This window comes from Argopecten irradians, chromosome 7, assembly GCF_041381155.1.
Source record: "Argopecten irradians isolate NY chromosome 7, Ai_NY, whole genome shotgun sequence".
In the NCBI taxonomy this organism is placed as follows: Eukaryota; Metazoa; Mollusca; class Bivalvia; order Pectinida; family Pectinidae; genus Argopecten; species Argopecten irradians.
The window spans coordinates 4,385,729-4,405,005 of record NC_091140.1 but is presented as its reverse complement, the minus strand read 5'-3'; the positions used below and the strand labels follow the sequence as shown (position 1 = coordinate 4,405,005).

At 34.9% G+C, this 19,277-nt stretch overlaps 2 protein-coding genes across 4 annotated transcripts in view; both read right to left on the bottom strand.

The window, feature by feature from the left end:
- LOC138327329 (E3 ubiquitin-protein ligase rnf213-alpha-like) overlaps positions 1–10,459 on the bottom strand; it is a 42,213-nt gene extending 31,754 nt beyond the window's left edge. The window contains exons 1-7 of one of the 3 annotated variants that reach the window (XM_069273343.1): positions 9,595–10,459; positions 8,916–9,379; positions 5,022–5,158; positions 4,391–4,610; positions 3,855–4,140; positions 3,410–3,560; positions 2,757–3,100 (exon numbers count right to left, since the gene is read on the bottom strand). In XM_069273343.1, coding sequence (XP_069129444.1) covers positions 2,757–3,100; positions 3,410–3,560; positions 3,855–4,140; positions 4,391–4,486 — 877 coding nt within the window. In that variant the 5' untranslated portion in view covers positions 4,487–4,610; positions 5,022–5,158; positions 8,916–9,379; positions 9,595–10,459. The remainder of the gene's footprint in view (positions 1–2,756; positions 3,101–3,409; positions 3,561–3,854; positions 4,141–4,390; positions 4,611–5,021; positions 5,159–8,915; positions 9,380–9,594) is intronic. The other 2 variants (XM_069273344.1, XM_069273342.1) reach the window with 2 other exon arrangements.
- On the bottom strand, positions 8,230–12,742 carry LOC138326808 (E3 ubiquitin-protein ligase RNF213-like). The gene is made up of 7 exons (XM_069272808.1): positions 12,284–12,742; positions 11,993–12,143; positions 10,956–11,173; positions 9,595–9,774; positions 9,266–9,379; positions 8,916–9,057; positions 8,230–8,240 (listed from the first exon to the last, which is right to left on the bottom strand). The coding sequence occupies exons 1-7, from the start codon at positions 12,740–12,742 to the stop codon at positions 8,230–8,232; spliced, it is 1,275 nt and encodes a 424-aa protein (XP_069128909.1).
- Between the last annotated feature and the right edge of the window lie 6,535 nt (positions 12,743–19,277).

Here is a 19,277-nt window from a genome sequence, read left to right as displayed (position 1 = left end):
CAATCTCTGCACGCAGCTGTTTGATCTCAGCCATGAAAAGTCCCTCTTTTGCCTCTTTTTTTCCTTTGGACTCAGTACTGGTAGTTTCAATCACCTTTACATCGACGCTCTTGTTTTTCTTATGCATTTCCTCCTCGCGCATAGCCAGGGTACTCATTTCTTGAATAAGTTCTTCATCATCGTTGACTGAGTTTTTATCCAACAAGGGTTTCATTTCTGTTCTGATGATATCACTCCTCAAACCAGTATAGACAGTGCGGCAAAATAACCTGTCAACTATATGTTGATCATTCATAGCAGTACTGCACTCTTCCTGGGATGTAAATAATACTTTCTGTCTTAATTCTAATGCTCTGAGCAGGAAATCAGGAGCATCTTCTTTTCCTTGTTGTACCAGTTGACTTAGTTGGTTAAACAATTCAGTAGGGGTTTTCTCCTTGTAATGGGCCCTGAGAATCTTTCTCATGCTGGGGAGGTCCAGACAGGCTCGACCCTCCAAATAGTTCCGAAGACCAGAACCAACTGGAACAGCCTTAATAACCGCATCCGTTATTTCCATATCGGTAAAACCCTTCTTCTTCCCTCTTTCTATTTGTCTAACCACGCTCAGGAAACTTATTCCCTTATTATGTTCCACAGTTCCATTAATTTTGAATTCTTTTTGATAGACTGTCCTCTGGGGTGGCCCTTCCTCTGCTCTTGTACTGGTAGTACTAGAATGTTTAATAACTTTGGGTTTAGTCTCCTCCTGTTCTGTCAAGCCCTGTATTATAACAAGCATGCTCGTGACTCCAGCATCCTGGCCTTTCTTCTCGGTCTCTATCCACTTACTGATCAAATTGATTAACTCAAGTTTCGACATAGCCTCCAAAGATTTGTCGCCTGTGGTTGTGATTGATACTTCCTCTATGACTTGGCGTAGATGATCCGGTGTTGCCTGGAACAACCGCTGCCAAAAAGCGACTTCTAGGTCTTCGCCACGTAGGTCCTTTGAGTCGGCCATTTCCCTTTTGTTAAATTGTTAGGGTACTTCAGTGTGTCAGTGTGTCATCATCATCATCCCGGACGAAGCCCCCAAATGTTACTCTCTCATAAACTGTGTGGGTTGATGATCTGACAAGCCATACCTGGAGAAGGAAAACAGACACATCATCAATGGCGGTTCAAACGTATCAATACCAAAAAAATTTTATAGCCCACTATTAAACAGTCAAACCGTCACAAACTATTTTAATAAAAAGTGACCTTTGTAGTTGACCTTTTGATCCCAAATTCAATCCCAAGCTATGTTTTCTCCTATATCATTATATATTTACACTTGCTAGGCTTGATCACTATACGTAAGTACAAGCCGATTTTGTTTACCGTAACTGCATGGTAACATTGAACTTTGAACTTGAGTATGAAAATGTTCTATGCAACGTAAAGGGGCTACCTTTTTTAAAGAAACACATGGCTTTGTTTACATTTTGACACAACATTACGTGTATATTGTTGTTTTTCATAGAATTTTGGAAAAATGTAAACAATATGTATATGTATTATATTTATGTATGATACAAACATTTTTTAAACTACCAATGTATAGAGAAATGGGAAAAAACTGACCGGGGCGACGTGCTTTCATTTTTGTTAAAAATGCGCCCCATAGAATATATTCATAGAGGAATTGCGCCATACAAGCATGGTTAACATAAAAGCGAAATCCAGTCCTTATATGAAATTTGAACAAATTCCGTTGATGTGTTCTCAAGTTATTATTCAGAAACTATATTTTGTGAAACAATCTATTTTTAGTAACAGTGACCCTTGTAGCTGACCATTTGACCCATAATTTAATCCATGCTACCATTGTATGAAGTTTGAACAAATTTTGTTGATGTGTTCTCAAGTTATCATTCAGAAACTAAATTTTGTGAAACAATCTCTTTTAATTAACAGTGATCCTTGTAGTTGACCTTTTGACCCCAAATTAAATCCATGCTACCACCATTGTATGAAACGTGAACAAATTCCGTTGATGTGTTCTCAAATTATTATCCAGAAATTAAAATTTATGAAACAATCTATTTTAATTACAGTGACCTTCGGACCCCAAAATTCAATCCCAAGCTGTATTTTCTCATATGCTACCATCGTATGAAATTGATCAAAATTAGTTGATGTTTTCTCAAGTTATTGTCTAGAAACTAATATTTTGTGAAACAATCTATATTTAGTTACAGTGACCTTTATAGTTTACATTTTGACCCCTTATTCAATCCCAAACGTATTTTCTCATATGCTACCTTTGTGCGAAGTTTGATCAGATTCCGTTAATGTTTTCTCAAGTTATCGTTTGGAAATAACCTTTTGTGAAACAATCTATTTTTAGTAACAATGACTTTGTAGTCGACCTTTTGTCCCGAAATTCAATTCCATGCTGTATTTTTTCATATGCAACCATTGTGTGAAGTTTGATTAAAATCCATTCATTAATTCTCAAGTTATCATCTGGAAACCAAATCCAGACAGCCAGACAGACCGACGTACAGACAGACAGACAGACAGACAGACAGGAACAAACACTTTTAATCCCCTTCGGTTTCACCGGCAGGGGACTTACATATGTATTACTATGTCACTGTCCGAGGGACATATAATATTACATTTACGCATACAAATTAATAAGATGTTTTCAATGGAATTACACTCAGTCATTTTGTTTCTTTGATCAAGCGTGATATTTGTTATAGAGGACAGTCAATATTGATTACCTTGTTTGTCATCAGCGAGTCTTCGGTAAACCTTGTCAATATGTTCAAATAGGATCCAAGAAAATGGCATTTGTGCCTGGAACGGTCGATCCTGATAACCCGTATATCCTACATAGAACAGGCTGGATTCTTTTCCTTCGCTGGTCAGCAAATTTTTGTAGTTCAATATCAAACACTGAGAATTGTTTAATACTTTCAGGAAGAAGATATCTGCCCAAGTAGTCCCATCATCTTGAGAGGTTGATCTTGTTAGGAGATCCAAATTTTGATTGGTATCCATGTATGCTATGACGTATGTCAAGACAACGGCGAATCTCGTTTCTATACATCGTGCAACTGATCTCCTGAAACATCGTCAAACCCAAAACATTTTAATTTTGCTATGTCCTTGATTGTAGGTACATTATTGTATTTTAAGAAAACATTAACTTACATGGAGAAATAAAAGAACTTAACACGAGCCCAAGTTTTATCATATATATTACTTATAATAAACAAATAAGCTTATTATTAAAGAGTTATCTGTTCTTGTTGGTAGGCATTGATTGTGACGTCATATGATTGCGAAAATGACGTCGTAATTTTACATTTAACATTCATACTTTCTACAAATAAAATATCTTGGTAAAATGCAAAGGCGGAATAGTGTTTACCTGAAGGTTCCAGCGCGACGTACGTTTACAGGATCGCATGCCTCTCGAGCGATCTTTGGAGCTTGTCCCATCACCTTCACCATCTCATTTTCTTTTTGTTTTTGCAAACTCAGCAGAACATTCACAATACCGTCAGCAAACGTCAGTGTGTCTGTTGTGTATTAGACAAAAAACCATCTTTACAATATTGACATTTAAGTTAAATGTATGCATGCTTTCATGAGATATTATTTTTCTGTACGATTCTAAATGCTTCAATACACCAATGGACTGAAATGCAATCAGGATGATTTTAATAATTCTTGCCAAAAACAAAACACATTTAAAAAATCTATTTATCATCGCTAACTAAACTGTTCACAGTGTAGAGGTTCGATATGTAAGGTTATTCTTTCTAACTTTGCATATCATAATAAAAACTAACTCTTCAGTTGTCAATAAATACCTGGAGTAATATGAACTCTTGTTTTTGGTAGAATCAAGTCCATCAAATGGTTAAAACGCTTGAGACCATGCCAAGGCATTGTATCAAGATCCTTTATCTTCGTTTGAGAGATACAAAGACTGTTTTTGATGACTTGTACAGTGTCGAGAAGTGCGTTTTCCTGAAATGGACGCCGATGAGACTGTTCCAGAAGTTCTGCATACGTAAGCTGACAGATTCTTTTGAGATCTCGTCTGTTATCTTCCTGGTTGATGTCGTCTATGTGTACAGACTGCCATTTTCCACTCTAAGAATGCAATGCGCAATACAATCAAACATGTTTCACTCCGAAAACATTTTCTTTGATTTTCTTGAAAGTCAAAGTATTTTAAATATTTACGAGATAAAATTTGACTAAATCATCACTATGAAAAAACATTGATTTATTAAATGATAGCATGTATAATTTCTTGCTAAATTAGTATTTTTCTACTCTGTTATTAAACTATTGTTTGAAATATTGGTATAATAATGAATCTGTGACGTTATCCTGATACCTGGAATCCTATAAAACACCCTCCTTTGATGTTTGGTAACTGGATAACAAGCAGGACACAAACGATAAACTCCTTTCTGATTGTCGGGTCCTGCATAACATCTTGAATTCTTTGACGAGCACAGCCGATAAGATTGGAATTCTGGTCACCCGAATCGCATTGCAGAATCAGGACCTTTTGTCTTGTTACAGGTTGAAGCTGTTTAGTCACCACAAAATCCCTATGTATAAATCATTGTTAAAAAGATTGTCAACGACTGACGTTTGTAATTACTAAGCATATACATTAAAAACACGGTAGACGGGGTTGATTGTTATAGTTTTCGATAACGAGCTATATGTTAGTTATAGAAACACAGGGTTTACATAAGGAATTGCATGGTCATCAACAGCCACGATCATTATATTTTAAATAAATCCTAATTGAATTCGACAACATATTGTGATGTTTACTTTCAATATGTTTATATAAATGTTACTTTTACGGTGTTACCATTAAGTAAGTTAAATGCATGATGAATGTATACATTTGATTTATCATAATATCAACATGCAAACATATAACTTATTAACATAAACCATATAATAGTAATATACTTAACCCAAGACAAAGCTAGAACAAAAATAGATACCGAATTTTCCTGCAGAACTCTTGATCCGTATCAAATGATTTGACATTCAAAATCCCTACTTGATATGGATGTAATCGGAATCGCGAACAAATCTCCTCATTTGATGTGGCAGGCAAGAGCTTCGAGAAGGTTGTTACCTGAAATAGGGAAATTGGGAGTTATCAAATGAAATTTTGTTATCAAAATAAAAAAAATAAAAACTATAGAATCGTTTTGTTAAAACGTTACCTGTTTAAACGATCAAAAGCACCAAATAACATTCACAAACTTCAGAACGATTAGTTTCTATAAACATATATATGTATTTAAACTTGCCTCACAGGATTATATAATTTACACGTGCTCAATTATCATTATCGTTTCAAAAACGTAACCAAAAAAAGTATTCCTGAAGTGAACATTTTTTTTTAATCTGGTATGAACGCATACATGTATGTAAGCTGATTAATAACCATGATATATTTATATGTAAAAGATTTGATAAAAAAGCGAAAAGACTATTATTACATTTCCAAAAACAGAAAAGATATAAATAATCATTTTAAATGTAATCTATACCATTTCAAATGTTGATGTTTAAAATAATTGCGCATATCAGTTGTATTACACACATCTAGGCATACTACAACATAAGTGGCAAGACACCTGCCTGTGTTGTTTAAACATAGGTATGTAGTCATTAACAAACCTATTTTCTATTGGTAGATTAAATAACAATAAAGAATAAATAATCTGCTACTTTTAATTAATTGGAGTAACCATTTCTATACCATGATGTATTCTATATTTCAATTCTAACAAAAGAATCTTTGATATAAAGCAGGTCTATAGACGGAATATTAGCTCATTTTCTGTAAATTCCACCTGGATGAATGTGTCTGACGAAATTTCCGTGATTTTGATAGAATCCAATAGACAGACGATGTTATCATGCATGCCATTAAAATATTCATCCTGATATTCGACCACTTTGTTGTGTCCAGTTTGAGCCTGCAGGCGTAGTATTCTATCGGGTGTACATGTCTTGATCAAAATTTCTTTACAGAACGCACATTTGTAAGGTTCGTAACACACATCGTACAATAGGTTGATTAACATATTACGAAATCAGCTGCTGCCGGAATGTCTCATCGTAATTAAATCATGTATATAGAGAATCCAGTAAATTGCCGTTTTTTTTCTTTAACATAATATATTGCTTGCATTTTATTAGTTATAATTGGGTTTTTTTTTCCACTCAGAGTTGAGAATATTAAATTTTTTGAGCATTTTCTTTTATTCTTTTCATTTTCATAAAAATACCGATTCATGCAATATACATACATACGTACATACATACATACATACATACATACATACATACATACATACATACATACATACATACATACATACATACATACATACATACATACATACATACAAATGTACATACATACATACATACATACATACATACATACATACATACATACATACATACATACATACATACATGTACATACATGCATACATACATACATACATACATACATACATACATACATACATACATACATACATACATACTAACATACATACATACATACATACATACATACAGTTATAATTGTTTAACTATATACATGTTCGATAATAAATGCTTGGAAGTGGAGAATGGATCGAGACGTGCATTATATTACATGTAATGTGCATAAATATATACGTACTATGTGTGGACTAACTGTACTGCACGGACAAAAGTTTGTCCGCATGATATTTTGTAAACTTTGAATACCAACCAACTAAAATATGCTTAAAGAGAACAACCAACTAAATAATTTTACATAGACCACAGTGTTAAAGTTTGATAAAGTATTGTAATTTATTTTTAAAACAAAGGAATATTAGTCAGCTATTGTGTTCTATAATTAAAGTCTAGGTTCTCATATAACACAAGATAGAAGAAATGTTTGGGTCCTTAAGCTCATTGACAAACTCCAACCAGGGTAGTCTTATTGAAATCAGGCGCATTTTGCACTAAAAAATCCTGAAATTCTAATGTTTCTACCTATTCATTATCAAAATTGATATTTTGAACCTAAATCTCAATCTGAATATCCAAATTCATATCATGGTAATCAAGGAATAATTACCTGTCAGAAAACATTTTTACTTTTGAAATTCAAGATTAGCCAGCCAATCAGCGGTCAGGTTAAAATTATATGTTTTAAGTTCTACATGAACAATGATACACGTACATGTGTAGCTACACCGCATGTATGGGAGACCGTCCTTACGTGAACCTAGCTATTAATAGGACGTACATTTAATCAAACAAGCAAACAAACAATAAAAGGTAATGCACAAACCCAATAACTGACAGATTTAAAACCTTTTATGTGTGTGGCAGAGCTGTCACCTGTGACACCGGATGTTTAAGCAAAACCGGTGCTACATGTATGTTGGAGAAAATACCCGGCAGTTTTGAAACCACAGAACCAAAAAAATTCACATCTAAATTCTTTACAAATTTTACATCTGCATGTATCGCCCGACCCACACATTAACCATTAACTGATGTACCCTGAATATATTCAATCAGCAGGCTCTGATATATTCAACTCTCTATGAAATCTTCTGCCCAAAGGGGGATATCCCTAAATCTGTTTTTCGGTTGGACCAGACTACTTTCGTAAGAAACGCTTTCTGATTAATATTGAATGAGATCGTCCGTCCGTTTTTTAATTCGACTTGAAGCAAAGGAAAAGAGTATTGTGACGGTCAAGTGGTCAGGACTCTATATCCTGAACCGACTTGAAAATAACCAGTGGTAGCGCGGCTACCGCCACACAAGCATTTTAGGGGTAGAAGACTCTTGCCTAACTACCCTAACCATTGACGACTTAGTTACACCATGGTTTCACCTGAATAGTTATAAATCCTATAAGAAACAACCAGGATTCCAAAATACAGGTACAAACTTAGCCATTTATTTATGAGACATATAAATAAATAGTTTTACATATAAATAAAATAGCTCTCATTCTTCCATACTTGTCTCATCTGTTATTTAGTTATATAATTTGGATAATAAGTATTAAGTTAATTCTTTGATAATAAATAGTAACAATGTTGTAAATAGTTTCAGATCTGATCCAATAAGTAAATAATTTATTCCATACTAAAGCTCAATAATAATCACTATCTCAGAGTTATACTATTACTATTACATTTGTACTACAAGTAAAGAACAGACATAAAGTTTTTGGAATATAAGAGGAATAGGCATAAAATAATCGAAATGTTGGAAGAACAGATATAAAGTTTTCGGAATATTAGAAGAACAGGCATAAAATTATCGGAATGTTAGAAGATAAGATATAAAATTATCGAAATATTAGAAGAATAGATATAAAGTTATCGGAATAACACAACAAATATATAAAGTTATCGGAATATTAGAAGAAGATGAAAAAGAGTCATTCATCTATCTTTTATCTATCTTTTAACACTATAATATCATCGAGTTGCTTTACTTTAAGTAGATTAGTTAAGTGGAGAAAATCTATGAATTTGGAATCACATGTAAGCAAATAATCAAGTGACAAGATAAAACCCTGTAATAAAACTGTACATTAATTTTTGTTTCCGATGTGTCACTGCGGAGTGGGTTATGCCAAAAATAAACAGCGAAGTGTCCTGAAATGGTCGAAATAACTTTTATTTTTTAATATGCCATTGAGATCGAATCCCTTAGCTAATAAAGGATATTCGTTTATAACAACATCAAGATGTAGTCTATAAAAATGAATTCCGTGTAAAATGTTTTCTAAGAACAAAATATTTTTATATACTTATCTGTCCTATAGAAAAATGATTTTATCTACATTTGAAAAAAGATTAATAAATTACCTAGTCCCGGCAAGGACGAATGTTGATGTGTCTTTACAAGAGCCCGCGTCATTTGCTCCTGTGAGCATCCCGGTAAAACAAGCGATAGTAATAATAGCACCTTTTTATCTAACTTCTTACTGGTGGAGGCATCGTTCATTTTCTGAAGCAAAATTAATTGCTTGTTTGTGAAGTAATTCAAAAAGTAAAAGTCTTTTCTTGCTTGACTTAGTTCATCCTTCCCATTCCTCTAAGCATGTCTCGAAAGCTGTGGCTATGCATTTGATATGTTCTGTAATATAAATTGTTGCATGGCCCTGTGCGTAAACAGTTAAAGACGCTGCTTGATCATACCAAGATATTTTACAGACTTCCGTGCCTTCTATATCGCCAAGAACAGCTACATCCATTTGGCGTAAAAACGTACATCCAAGTTCCCTGAGTTGGATATAGACCATACCAAGCCTCCTTAAGCTGTCAAAAATCTGCAACAATTGTATATTACATGTACTCCATCATAGAACACGATACTTAGCTTTGGACACTTACATTTAATTCACATACATAATTAACATTAGCAATAATGAATACTTGAGAAAAAGAAGAAAACAATGTCGAAATTCATATTAGAAATATGGTTTAGCAATCTTCAAGGTAAATCATATCTATTAAACTGAAACATGATCTAATCAAGCCTTACCATGGTGAACTTTTCTTTGATTTCTTCTTTTGACATGACATTCCTTATATTTGGATCATCTAAGTCCTCAGAATTTCCAGCTAACATTAGCCGATTCTGGATATCTTTCAATTCATCAAAAGTGAATTTCATAATTCCACCTTTTCTTTCAACATTTATTCTTATGACAGTCTGAAGTCCCTGTATAATGAAAAAAACCAATTACCGACTTATCTTAAAGCTGACATTTCCAGTACAAAACCATGCAATCGAGATAGAAAAATAAGAAATTATCAGGAATGAGTTAGGAGAAACCCGGGGGGCCGCTAGTCAAATCCAACGAAACAGTGTAGTCTAGAAGACCAAGCAAGCTTACGCAGAGGGGCAAAAACTCGATAAACCGTTTTTCTCAAAAAAAAAAAAATCAAAAAAAAAAAAAATCCACGAGATGACTTTTGAAACCTGATAAGTATTGGTTTATCTACGTAATGTTTATCAATCTTAAGTAAATGCTTTGTAAATTGCTTTGTCAGCTTTAAGTTTAAAAATCGTCTTTGCATCTAAATCATTTAAATTCAAACGACACCATGAAGAACAGACGAACATATGAACATATTACACTATATTGAATATCATTATATACTAGTTTAAATAAAAGGCCAAATCTAAGTCTTTCAACTTCGTTGCAGAGTTATCTTCCCTTGTGGGTGTGTATGTACGCTGATGTCACTTGTTTGTGGGCGTGATGTCAAACTTTCTTCAGAGAAAACGGCATGAACTTTGCCCACAAAATAATAACGTCACTGTGGATACTTTGCCGCAAGGAAGGTAACTCTGTAATATGCATACACTCAATAAATATATTAATGAAATAGAATTTTTGTGATTTTATCCATTTTAGGAATTCATATGTTTAGACAGGAAATAGCACCATTGTATTGTCTTCGTCTCCAATGTCACTACCAACGTAGCAGGTTCCAAATTTGACAATCTGGCATGCTTGTCACAAGGATTTCTTTGTAGATGTTGTATGTTGGGTTTTGTGGATATTCTTCAGCTTAGAAAGACCTGCTTGTGTCTCGTCCTGTTAATGAATATAGATAATGAAAAACCATGTATGGCATTCGATACAGGATTTAACTTTGCCTTCATTGCTCTAGGATTAAAAATGTGTAAAGTAACCGACGAGTATTCCTATCAAATTCAAGTTCGTTTTTTATGTAACGTGTCAATAATTACATATTGCAATCAGTGTGTCATAATTTCTTCTATTCACAACTTAATGCATACAAACTGAGACAAATAGTTTAATTGGTACATAGAGTAACGTAAGGAATACATACAACCATATTAACATGATGGGGCAGTATTTGCAAACTTACAAGTTTCTTGGGTAAGTCCGGATCGTTTAATAATGCTACTGCAACATCCCATAGTCTTTCAACAAAATCAGCTGCTGCACAGTCAACTGGCATGAAGATAAGTCGCGAGTAGCCTAGGGCTGCGGAATGGAAATAGCGAATCACTGCTATGTCCAGATCGCTTTCACTGACAGCAATCAGTGCAAGATCAACAAACGTCTTGATGTCATTTTGGCCGCCTATGGGATATCAAACAAAACATGGAGTCACAATTCCTGCTTCGAATAAGAATTCTGAAGTGCCGTCATGAACCGTCAGCAATGCTGGTCAGTAACTGTGAATAACTTTGCAGTATCATTATCTTGAACTGGGCATCATAACCATTACATGCCTTAAATATGGTTTTTCTTGTGATTTCAGTTCATAGACGTCTTAGGCGTCTTTGCTTATTTTACACATGTTTGTTGATCTTATCCATGAAATGTAAATCGAAATTTCGATAGGCCTGATGTCGTAATATCGAGAAACACGTGGAAAATATCTTTTTAATCATTTTATTTTTGCTATCTTGTAGTCATTTTATTTTATTGTGAAGTTTAAAGGCCCACTACCTTTCCGGAGCAAAATTTAAAGGTTTCTTAAAAACATTAATAACAAAAGAAAATATATATCGATGGCTTAAGATGAGGTTACAACACCAAACATATGCAATATTTCCTGTCTAATGTACAATAACAGTGGAAATTCGTTTCGCTGTTTTGTCGTCTGGCGCAGTGATAGTCAACTACCGCGCGGCATTTAGGACGACGGCGGGAAACATAAAACGACCCGCGTTATGAAAATTAACATTTTATTTATTCTAATTAAACAGTTCTGAAGGTGATGATAAGTGTGCTAGTAAACGTATAGCTAATAACTTCTGTGGCTCTACAAAATTACTAATCTCGTTGTACATCACCATTTCAAAAATTAAAAGCCGTTTCGGAAAGGTAGTGGCCCTTTAAGAGTACATACTGACATTTGTCACAAACAGAGTTATAAATTGGTGAAATACAAACCTTTCATATTTTCCCTTAACCATTGTACAAGGCTTCGGCATCTGTTGAACGATTCCAGACACGTGTCCATTTCGGATGGGAGGGACGCCAGCACTTTTCTCATTTCTATCATTTGTCTATTAACTTGTCCTAATGCGATTCCTGTATTCTCCTGATAAAATATTGAAAAAAAAGTTTTCTTATTCATTTCACTAATATCGAGTTAATATTTTCAAAATTTTAGATATATCGCTAGTATTAATTACATTAAGATATTATTTATGCGTTCAAAATTGTTATTCTATGTCTTACCATCCCAGTCGCTATGCTGGAAAAATCCCCAGTAAGCTGGAACGTTTCTTTGACCTTTAGGATACTTTTAGCAATTTTGGCACTACTCTCGATTTCAAGTACGTCGCTGACAGCAGCAAGTCTTGTTTCAATGACTTTACCGAGTCGAAGATCTGGAAGTTCGTGATCTAAAATGGACAAATCTGTGCGAAGCATATCTGTAAGAATGTTTTTATCCCGACTTTGTATCCCAGTTGCTTTTGTTATCTGTTCCAAACTAATATCACCGGATTTGAAAGAACGTCCAAATTCACTCCAAGTGTCAAACGCTGGTTTCCACACTATGGTCTTCAAGTCATTCCATGACACAGTGACACGGGTATATTGGAAGGTATTATTACTTGAGGAAGTCTTGTTTTTTTGTTCACTCAATATTTTTCTGAAGCTACGACTCTTCATGCAACGTGATATACGATCCATGTCTTTTATGCTTATACCAAGATCCGAAAACAAAGACTGTTGTTTTTCTCTAAGGTTTGCGATTGTTGTGTCGGCGTTGTCGCAGAGACTTAAATAATCACGGATTGCCGCTTCTTCCCCTAAACCAAAAAAACATTGGTGTGACGTTTGAAACAATCATCAATCGTTAATGTGATATAATTTTATAATTTTATGTTCGATAAATGACAAAATGAGCAGTTTAAACTGCTTTGTGCATTAATGTACTTAGCGTTTGTATTGAAATTATCCAGAAGACACGTACATATGATATTGTAATAGATATTCAACTAGTGAAGAAAGCATACGTACGAATTTCTTCATCGATGGTATTCAAAAAACATGCAAGGCTCTCACATATGACCTTAGATTTGGCTATAAATTGATGACTGTTCTGCAATATCTCTTTAACGGCCAAAGGCTGGAAACCAAGGGCTGTGACGAACATCTCAAATGTGTTTTGCTTATTCCGAATGATGTTGTAATCGATGATAAGAGTATCTCCAGCAAGTAGTCGGTGAATAAAGCATCCCAATTCTGACCTGACGTCCTCTAAAATCTTCATTGCTTTTACTGTTAAATCCGTCGCTTTGCCTTTCACTGAATATGGAAATAAAATCTATAATGTTTTACACTGAAAGTATACGTGTAGTTAGAAAATTAAACACGTGTGATATGAACACCTGTCATACAATGACTTGGAAAAGTGAACTGCGCAAAACCTAATTTGCCATTCAAACAATAGCTCTGTTTCGGGTTGTGTCCGGATTTAATCGGTTCCGACTTTATGCGCGCCAGAAATCACGTGATTTAAAAAATGTCTAGGCATACTTACTTCCGACGTCGGTAGCAACTGCGAAGCGAGGAGACAGTCAGTTGACAGTATGCCGTCGAAAAGGCATTTATGCGTTGTGTCATGGTGTAATTAGGACAGGGGAAAACTTGGACGGTATGTTTTTATGCAAGGTGTTATTTATTTTCGCTCTCTGACGCTGAAAAGAACCTAAAACATTGACTGGCCCCTACCAGATCGATCATGATTTTATGACTTGCTCACTGTTATGACTGAGGAAAAACTACAAATGTACATCATCGCTTAAATTTCGTCAACGGCAAAATGGACATGATCATTCGGCATCACTTTTTGACAGAAATGGTTATTGGAAATCTGATTCAGAAAGACGTACAGCGTCAATTTATTTCAAAACGACAGCTAATGATGATCATTGTGCATGTAACAAGTTTTTAAATACATATAAACTTTTGGTTGTGTCCACTACTCCAATGTGACGCATTGTATCAGTTAAATACTAAGATGTAGAACTTGTGTCAGAATTACTGAAACTATGAATTGTGGAAAATTATTTTACACTAACATATACTGCAATAAGCGCGTGACAGATAATCACAAACTGTTTGTGTTTTAATGCCTGCCGTCATTTGTTTAGTGACTTGAATATAGATATCAACATACATGACATATATAAATCTCTGTAAGTGTCAAAATGTTAGTCTGGGCCAATTTAAAATTATAATTTTTTTTTTAGTTTTTCAAATCTAATTAAAATTTCAATAATAAATTGTAACAGGAGAGGAGAAAATGTAGAACCGGGGTTCCAACCCATGACCTCGGAACACTAGCCGAAGGCACTACCACTGACCTACCTGGTCACCATGACCTCGGAACACTAGCCGAAGGCTCTACCACTGACCTACCTTGTCACCATGACCTCGGAACACTAGCCGAAGGCACTACCACTGACCTACCTGGTCACCATGACCTCGGAACACTAGCCGAAGGCTCTACCACTGACCTACCTAGTCACCATGACCTCGGAACACTAGCCGAAGGCACTACCACTGACCTACCTGATCACCATGACCTCGGAACACTAGCCGAAGGCTCTACCACTGACCTATCTTGTCACCATGACCTCGGAACACTAGCCGAAGGCTCTACCACTAACCTACCTGGTCACCATGACCTCGGAACACTAGCCGAAGGCTCTACCACTGACCTACCTTGTCACCATGACCTCGGCACTAGCCGAAGGCTCTACCACTGACCTACCTTGTCACCATGACCTCGGAACACTAGCCGAAGGCACTACCACTGACCTACCTGGTCACCATGACCTCCGAACACTAGCCGAAGGATCTACCACTGACCTACCTGGTCACCGATGATCGACCAAGTCCAATCCTGATACAAAACTATAGTTGGAAATGATGTCATACTCATTTAGTGTAGTTCATTTAAAGTAACTCATTCTGTATTTATTTTCATAGAGGAATTTGTCTGTAGATCCTGAACCATCCCTCCATAAAGAAATTAGTCATCCTTTAGCTAATAATGCTGACAGTGTACTTTGCCATCCATTTGTCTGCTCTTTTGAAGTAAAAAAAGTACCATGGTTTTATTTTGGTCACTCATGCTTTATGAGGAAAGGTATGGAGTGAACCACATCTTAATCAGCTTCAGATTCTGTTAATTTCTCTCATACCTACACGTGTAATACTGGTTGGTCTCTCATACCTACACGTGTAATACTGGCTGGTCTCTCATACCTACACGTGTAATACTGGCTGGTCTCTCATACCTACACGTGTAATACTGGCTGGTCTCTCATATCTACACGTGTAATACTGGCTGGTCTAGGGCAATACACTCATATATCGCCTGAGGCTGTATTGCATGGCTACCCATGTAATTAAGAATGTAGTCTAATGACAAGGGAGATAGATCATGATTTTTTCATGCAGACGCTTAAGTTATGACAGTGTCCCAAGCTCTTCAAGCATTTGAATGACCGCGATTTGATTAATATCCCCTTTTCTAAAGTTTGAATTTATGAATAAATTATTTTATTAGTTTTAAAAAGAACAATTCTAATTATCCCATTAACCTTATATTGCTATTTTATGATATATATATATTGATTAAACATTGTTATTCATTTTAAAACTAAAAGTATTGACATCTAGATTATATTGTAACAGGAAAACCTACAGTGAATGTATAAAAAATATATATAATAAGGGAGATAACTCTATTGTGATTAACGTCGTTTTCAATGAAAAATGAAGGTTTTATGGTGCTAAAAATGCTCTATTTTGAAAAATTGTGGTTCAATTTTCTTGAAAATTGACTGAATAAAAAGCAACTATGTCACTTTTTAGTCTATTACTTTTCTAAAAAAATTGAACTTCACAATTTTGACCTATTCTCATTTTTGTGAGAATGTTTTAGGTAATTTACATGCATCTTTTTTACCCAATTTCCACCAAAAATTATCACTAAAAATTAATTATGACGAGAAGTAAAGCATTTTTTCTTGAAAAAGCATTGAGATATATCATATCAATTAAGCAATACATATATCATAGAACATTTTGTTAAAGATTTTTATTTGCGGGGCGGATTTAGTCCAGACTAATGCTGTTATTTCATGTTTAGAAACTACTCAAAAAAGACAAATTTGAATATTGATTTAGAAAAAATAGATGGTTCAATTTCTTCGAAACTTTGACAGAAGATGCATAACAACATATTTACTTCATAAAACAAATATAAAAAATATTGAACAACGGGAAAATTTTGAGGAATGTGAGACTACCACCTTAAGCCTCATGACGTCACAGCTTGAACAAAATTATTATTTTTTTGTAAGATTTTAACAATATTTTTTTTTAAATCATAGCAATAAAATTGCAATAAAACGTTGAGGTATGAGAGAAAAATACTCTTTCATACGTGGATATGAAGGATAGGGATAATATACCCTCGGGTAGAATATCCCTATCCTTCATATCCACATATGAAAGAGTCTTATAATCTAACATGTACATGAACTTGAACTTAAATATGCTAAATGACCATTGTTCATGCAAAAATTGAAAGTTGGCGAGTTTATGGTATTCATGTATTAATGATTTTAAAGATATCAGTGTTCTATGTAAAAATGTAAAAAGAAAACATCATAAAAAGACAATATTGTAAATATTACATTTTATGCAACATCAACTGAATCATCAGCTTGATTCATAGTAGATGATGATACAGTTATGTCCTAAGATCATAGCTACATTGTGTGATGTCAAATCAGACACACCCGCTGATGTGTGGGATTCTGCTGCAAGAGAGTTATTCCTATTGCAGATACTTGAAGTTTGTAGATCTGGAACAGAAGCTACAGAACATATGAACACTCCTTTAGGAAATTTGATTGTGGACAGGATCACCAGGATAGATGAAAGTGTGATGCAGTACACAGGGATATCATCCAAGTACCCGATGTTTGGTTTGTTTATTTCTATGTGTTTGAACAATATTCATTCTCATCATTATTCATATTCATTGTAAAACTTACAATCTTGTTACAATGAGCTTCACATGTCCATACACATAGACTTCCTTAATTCCATGTGTTATGAATCAAATACATACATCATACATAGACAAAGTGTATGGTTCATCATCCTCATTACTCCAAGGGTTCTAACCCTTGACTATCTCATCGTAAATCTGGAGTCAACAGAACTATACAGGTTATTTTGCCCTTTGATGCACATCAAAAGAGCCGTGTAACGGTACCCTGTGGTTGACTGTGTGGCATTGAAGTTGGACGTCGGTCTCTATGTAGTCTTCAGAAATTTTTGTGACCTGTGATTGGTTAAGATTTTTTCCTCTAAGCTGCCTTCAGTTTTACTATTAGATAGTCAAGGGTGTAGATATCGTAAGTGATCACAACCCCTGGAGTATCGACGAGGATTAACCATGCAACTATTGTAATCACATTCAGTTAAAACAATCACTCATCATCCTATTAAATATAGACCAGTATAGAATGTACTTTAAAGTCATATTTTTTAGTCCTCCGACAGCTAGGCTTAATTATGTCTAGTTATAATAGCCTGTATAGACCTTTCTTGAGACTTGGCATGAATGACAACCCAAATTACATTGTCATCAATTGATGCCAAGTCCCTGTACACCAAGCAGAAAATAAGTATATGTTTAAACATAGAAATACTTGAACAATTTGAGCTGTTTATGAAATCTGAGAGTCTTTCTTATCATTTTGCTGGTAATATATTTTTCGGGACCTACGATCCTTCAAACCAACAAGGATAAGAAATGTACAATCGGAACGATGAAAATGTCGCCTGCCGCGTGGAGTGGCGGTGCAAACCGGAAGTGGACATGCCTAGAGTTTCGTTTTCATTGACATATTTTTCTATCTCCACACAGGAGTTTCCACTAACCCGAAACAGAGCTATTACTGGCACAAATATGAACAATAACGCCATATCATTAGATACTGAGAACGATTTCCCTAACAAATCAGTGCATACAACAATCCTATGCACTCATGTTATCGATTCTAACGTTGCTCGAGAACTAATTTCATGCAAGGTTGAAACACTATTGACATACACGCAAGTACCAGAAGAAGATATATAAGAATAAATGTATTGTTGTTGTACACATTAAAGTGCCCCAATTTTGGGTTAGGAGGATAGATAAAAACTCATACCTAGCATTGTAAGTCCAGGAATGAGGATATGCCAGTCCAACGCCGTCCGGTAGAGTGGACATCCGGGAGGTCGACTGTTGTATCTCTTTTCTATGGTAGAGGAATAAATTTTCAAAATTGAAGCTCCCCCTTTCCAAAAGTCCATGGTTGGGTTCTGTAAATTTTATATAAATCAAATGGGATGAGGCATTGTAATCAGTTTTGGTGGTTGGTCTATCACCATCAGATAGACCAACCACTACATATAAGTTTGTAATAAAACATTCATATCTAAAAAGAATTCCTTTCATATATACATATTGTTATATTTTACTTAAAAATGAGTTTTATTTTACAAAAAAAAAAAAACCCATAAAAATGGTTAAATCAACATACATCAGCGTATGCTTCATCCATATTTTCCTCCAGAAATTCCGTAAGCAAATCTTCCATTGCAGGTATGTGCTTTCCAGTTTGACAATAATATCGTAAAACTGCCCCGGGTTTTACCTGTAAATATATACCAGATATCGTTTTAAGACTATAAAAGATAAATGCTAAGCAATCTAATTAAAATTAGACTTGTAATTCCGCTCCACTACGATACTCTGCGTTACACTCCAATACAAGATCTAACGATGCCCCGTTCGAGGTCACCTCAGCATGACCTCTGGCCTAGAATTGGAAATCTCGGGACGTACTATTACCCGTTTACACTTCCGAATGAATCAACCACACCGAAGATTCCGTAGGCGACACGCTGATTGGCTAACCATAGGGGTCATGCTGAAGTGACCTTGAACGGGGCATCGTTAGATCTTGTATTGGAGCGTAACGTAAGGTATCGTAGTGGAGCGGAATTACAAGTCTAATTTTAATTAGATTGAATGCTAAGAGAAATGTAATCATAAACAACCTAAACTGTTTGTTTCCATATTTCAAATTTTAGAATGATTAAAAAATAGATATCTTACAAATTGAAAATTAAAAAACATGAGGTT

Coding starts and splice junctions, on each gene's coding strand:
- LOC138326808 (XM_069272808.1), bottom strand. CDS start 12,742: ATGGATCGTATATCACGTTGCATGAAGAGTCGTAGCTTCAGAAAAATA. Junction 11,174..11,992: donor GTTAAGGGAAAATATGAAAG/GTTTGTATTTCA, acceptor GATATCCCATAG/GCGGCCAAAATGACATCAAG. Junction 9,775..10,955: donor CGGACTTACCCAAGAAACTT/GTAAGTTTGCAA, acceptor TTCATTATACAG/GGACTTCAGACTGTCATAAG.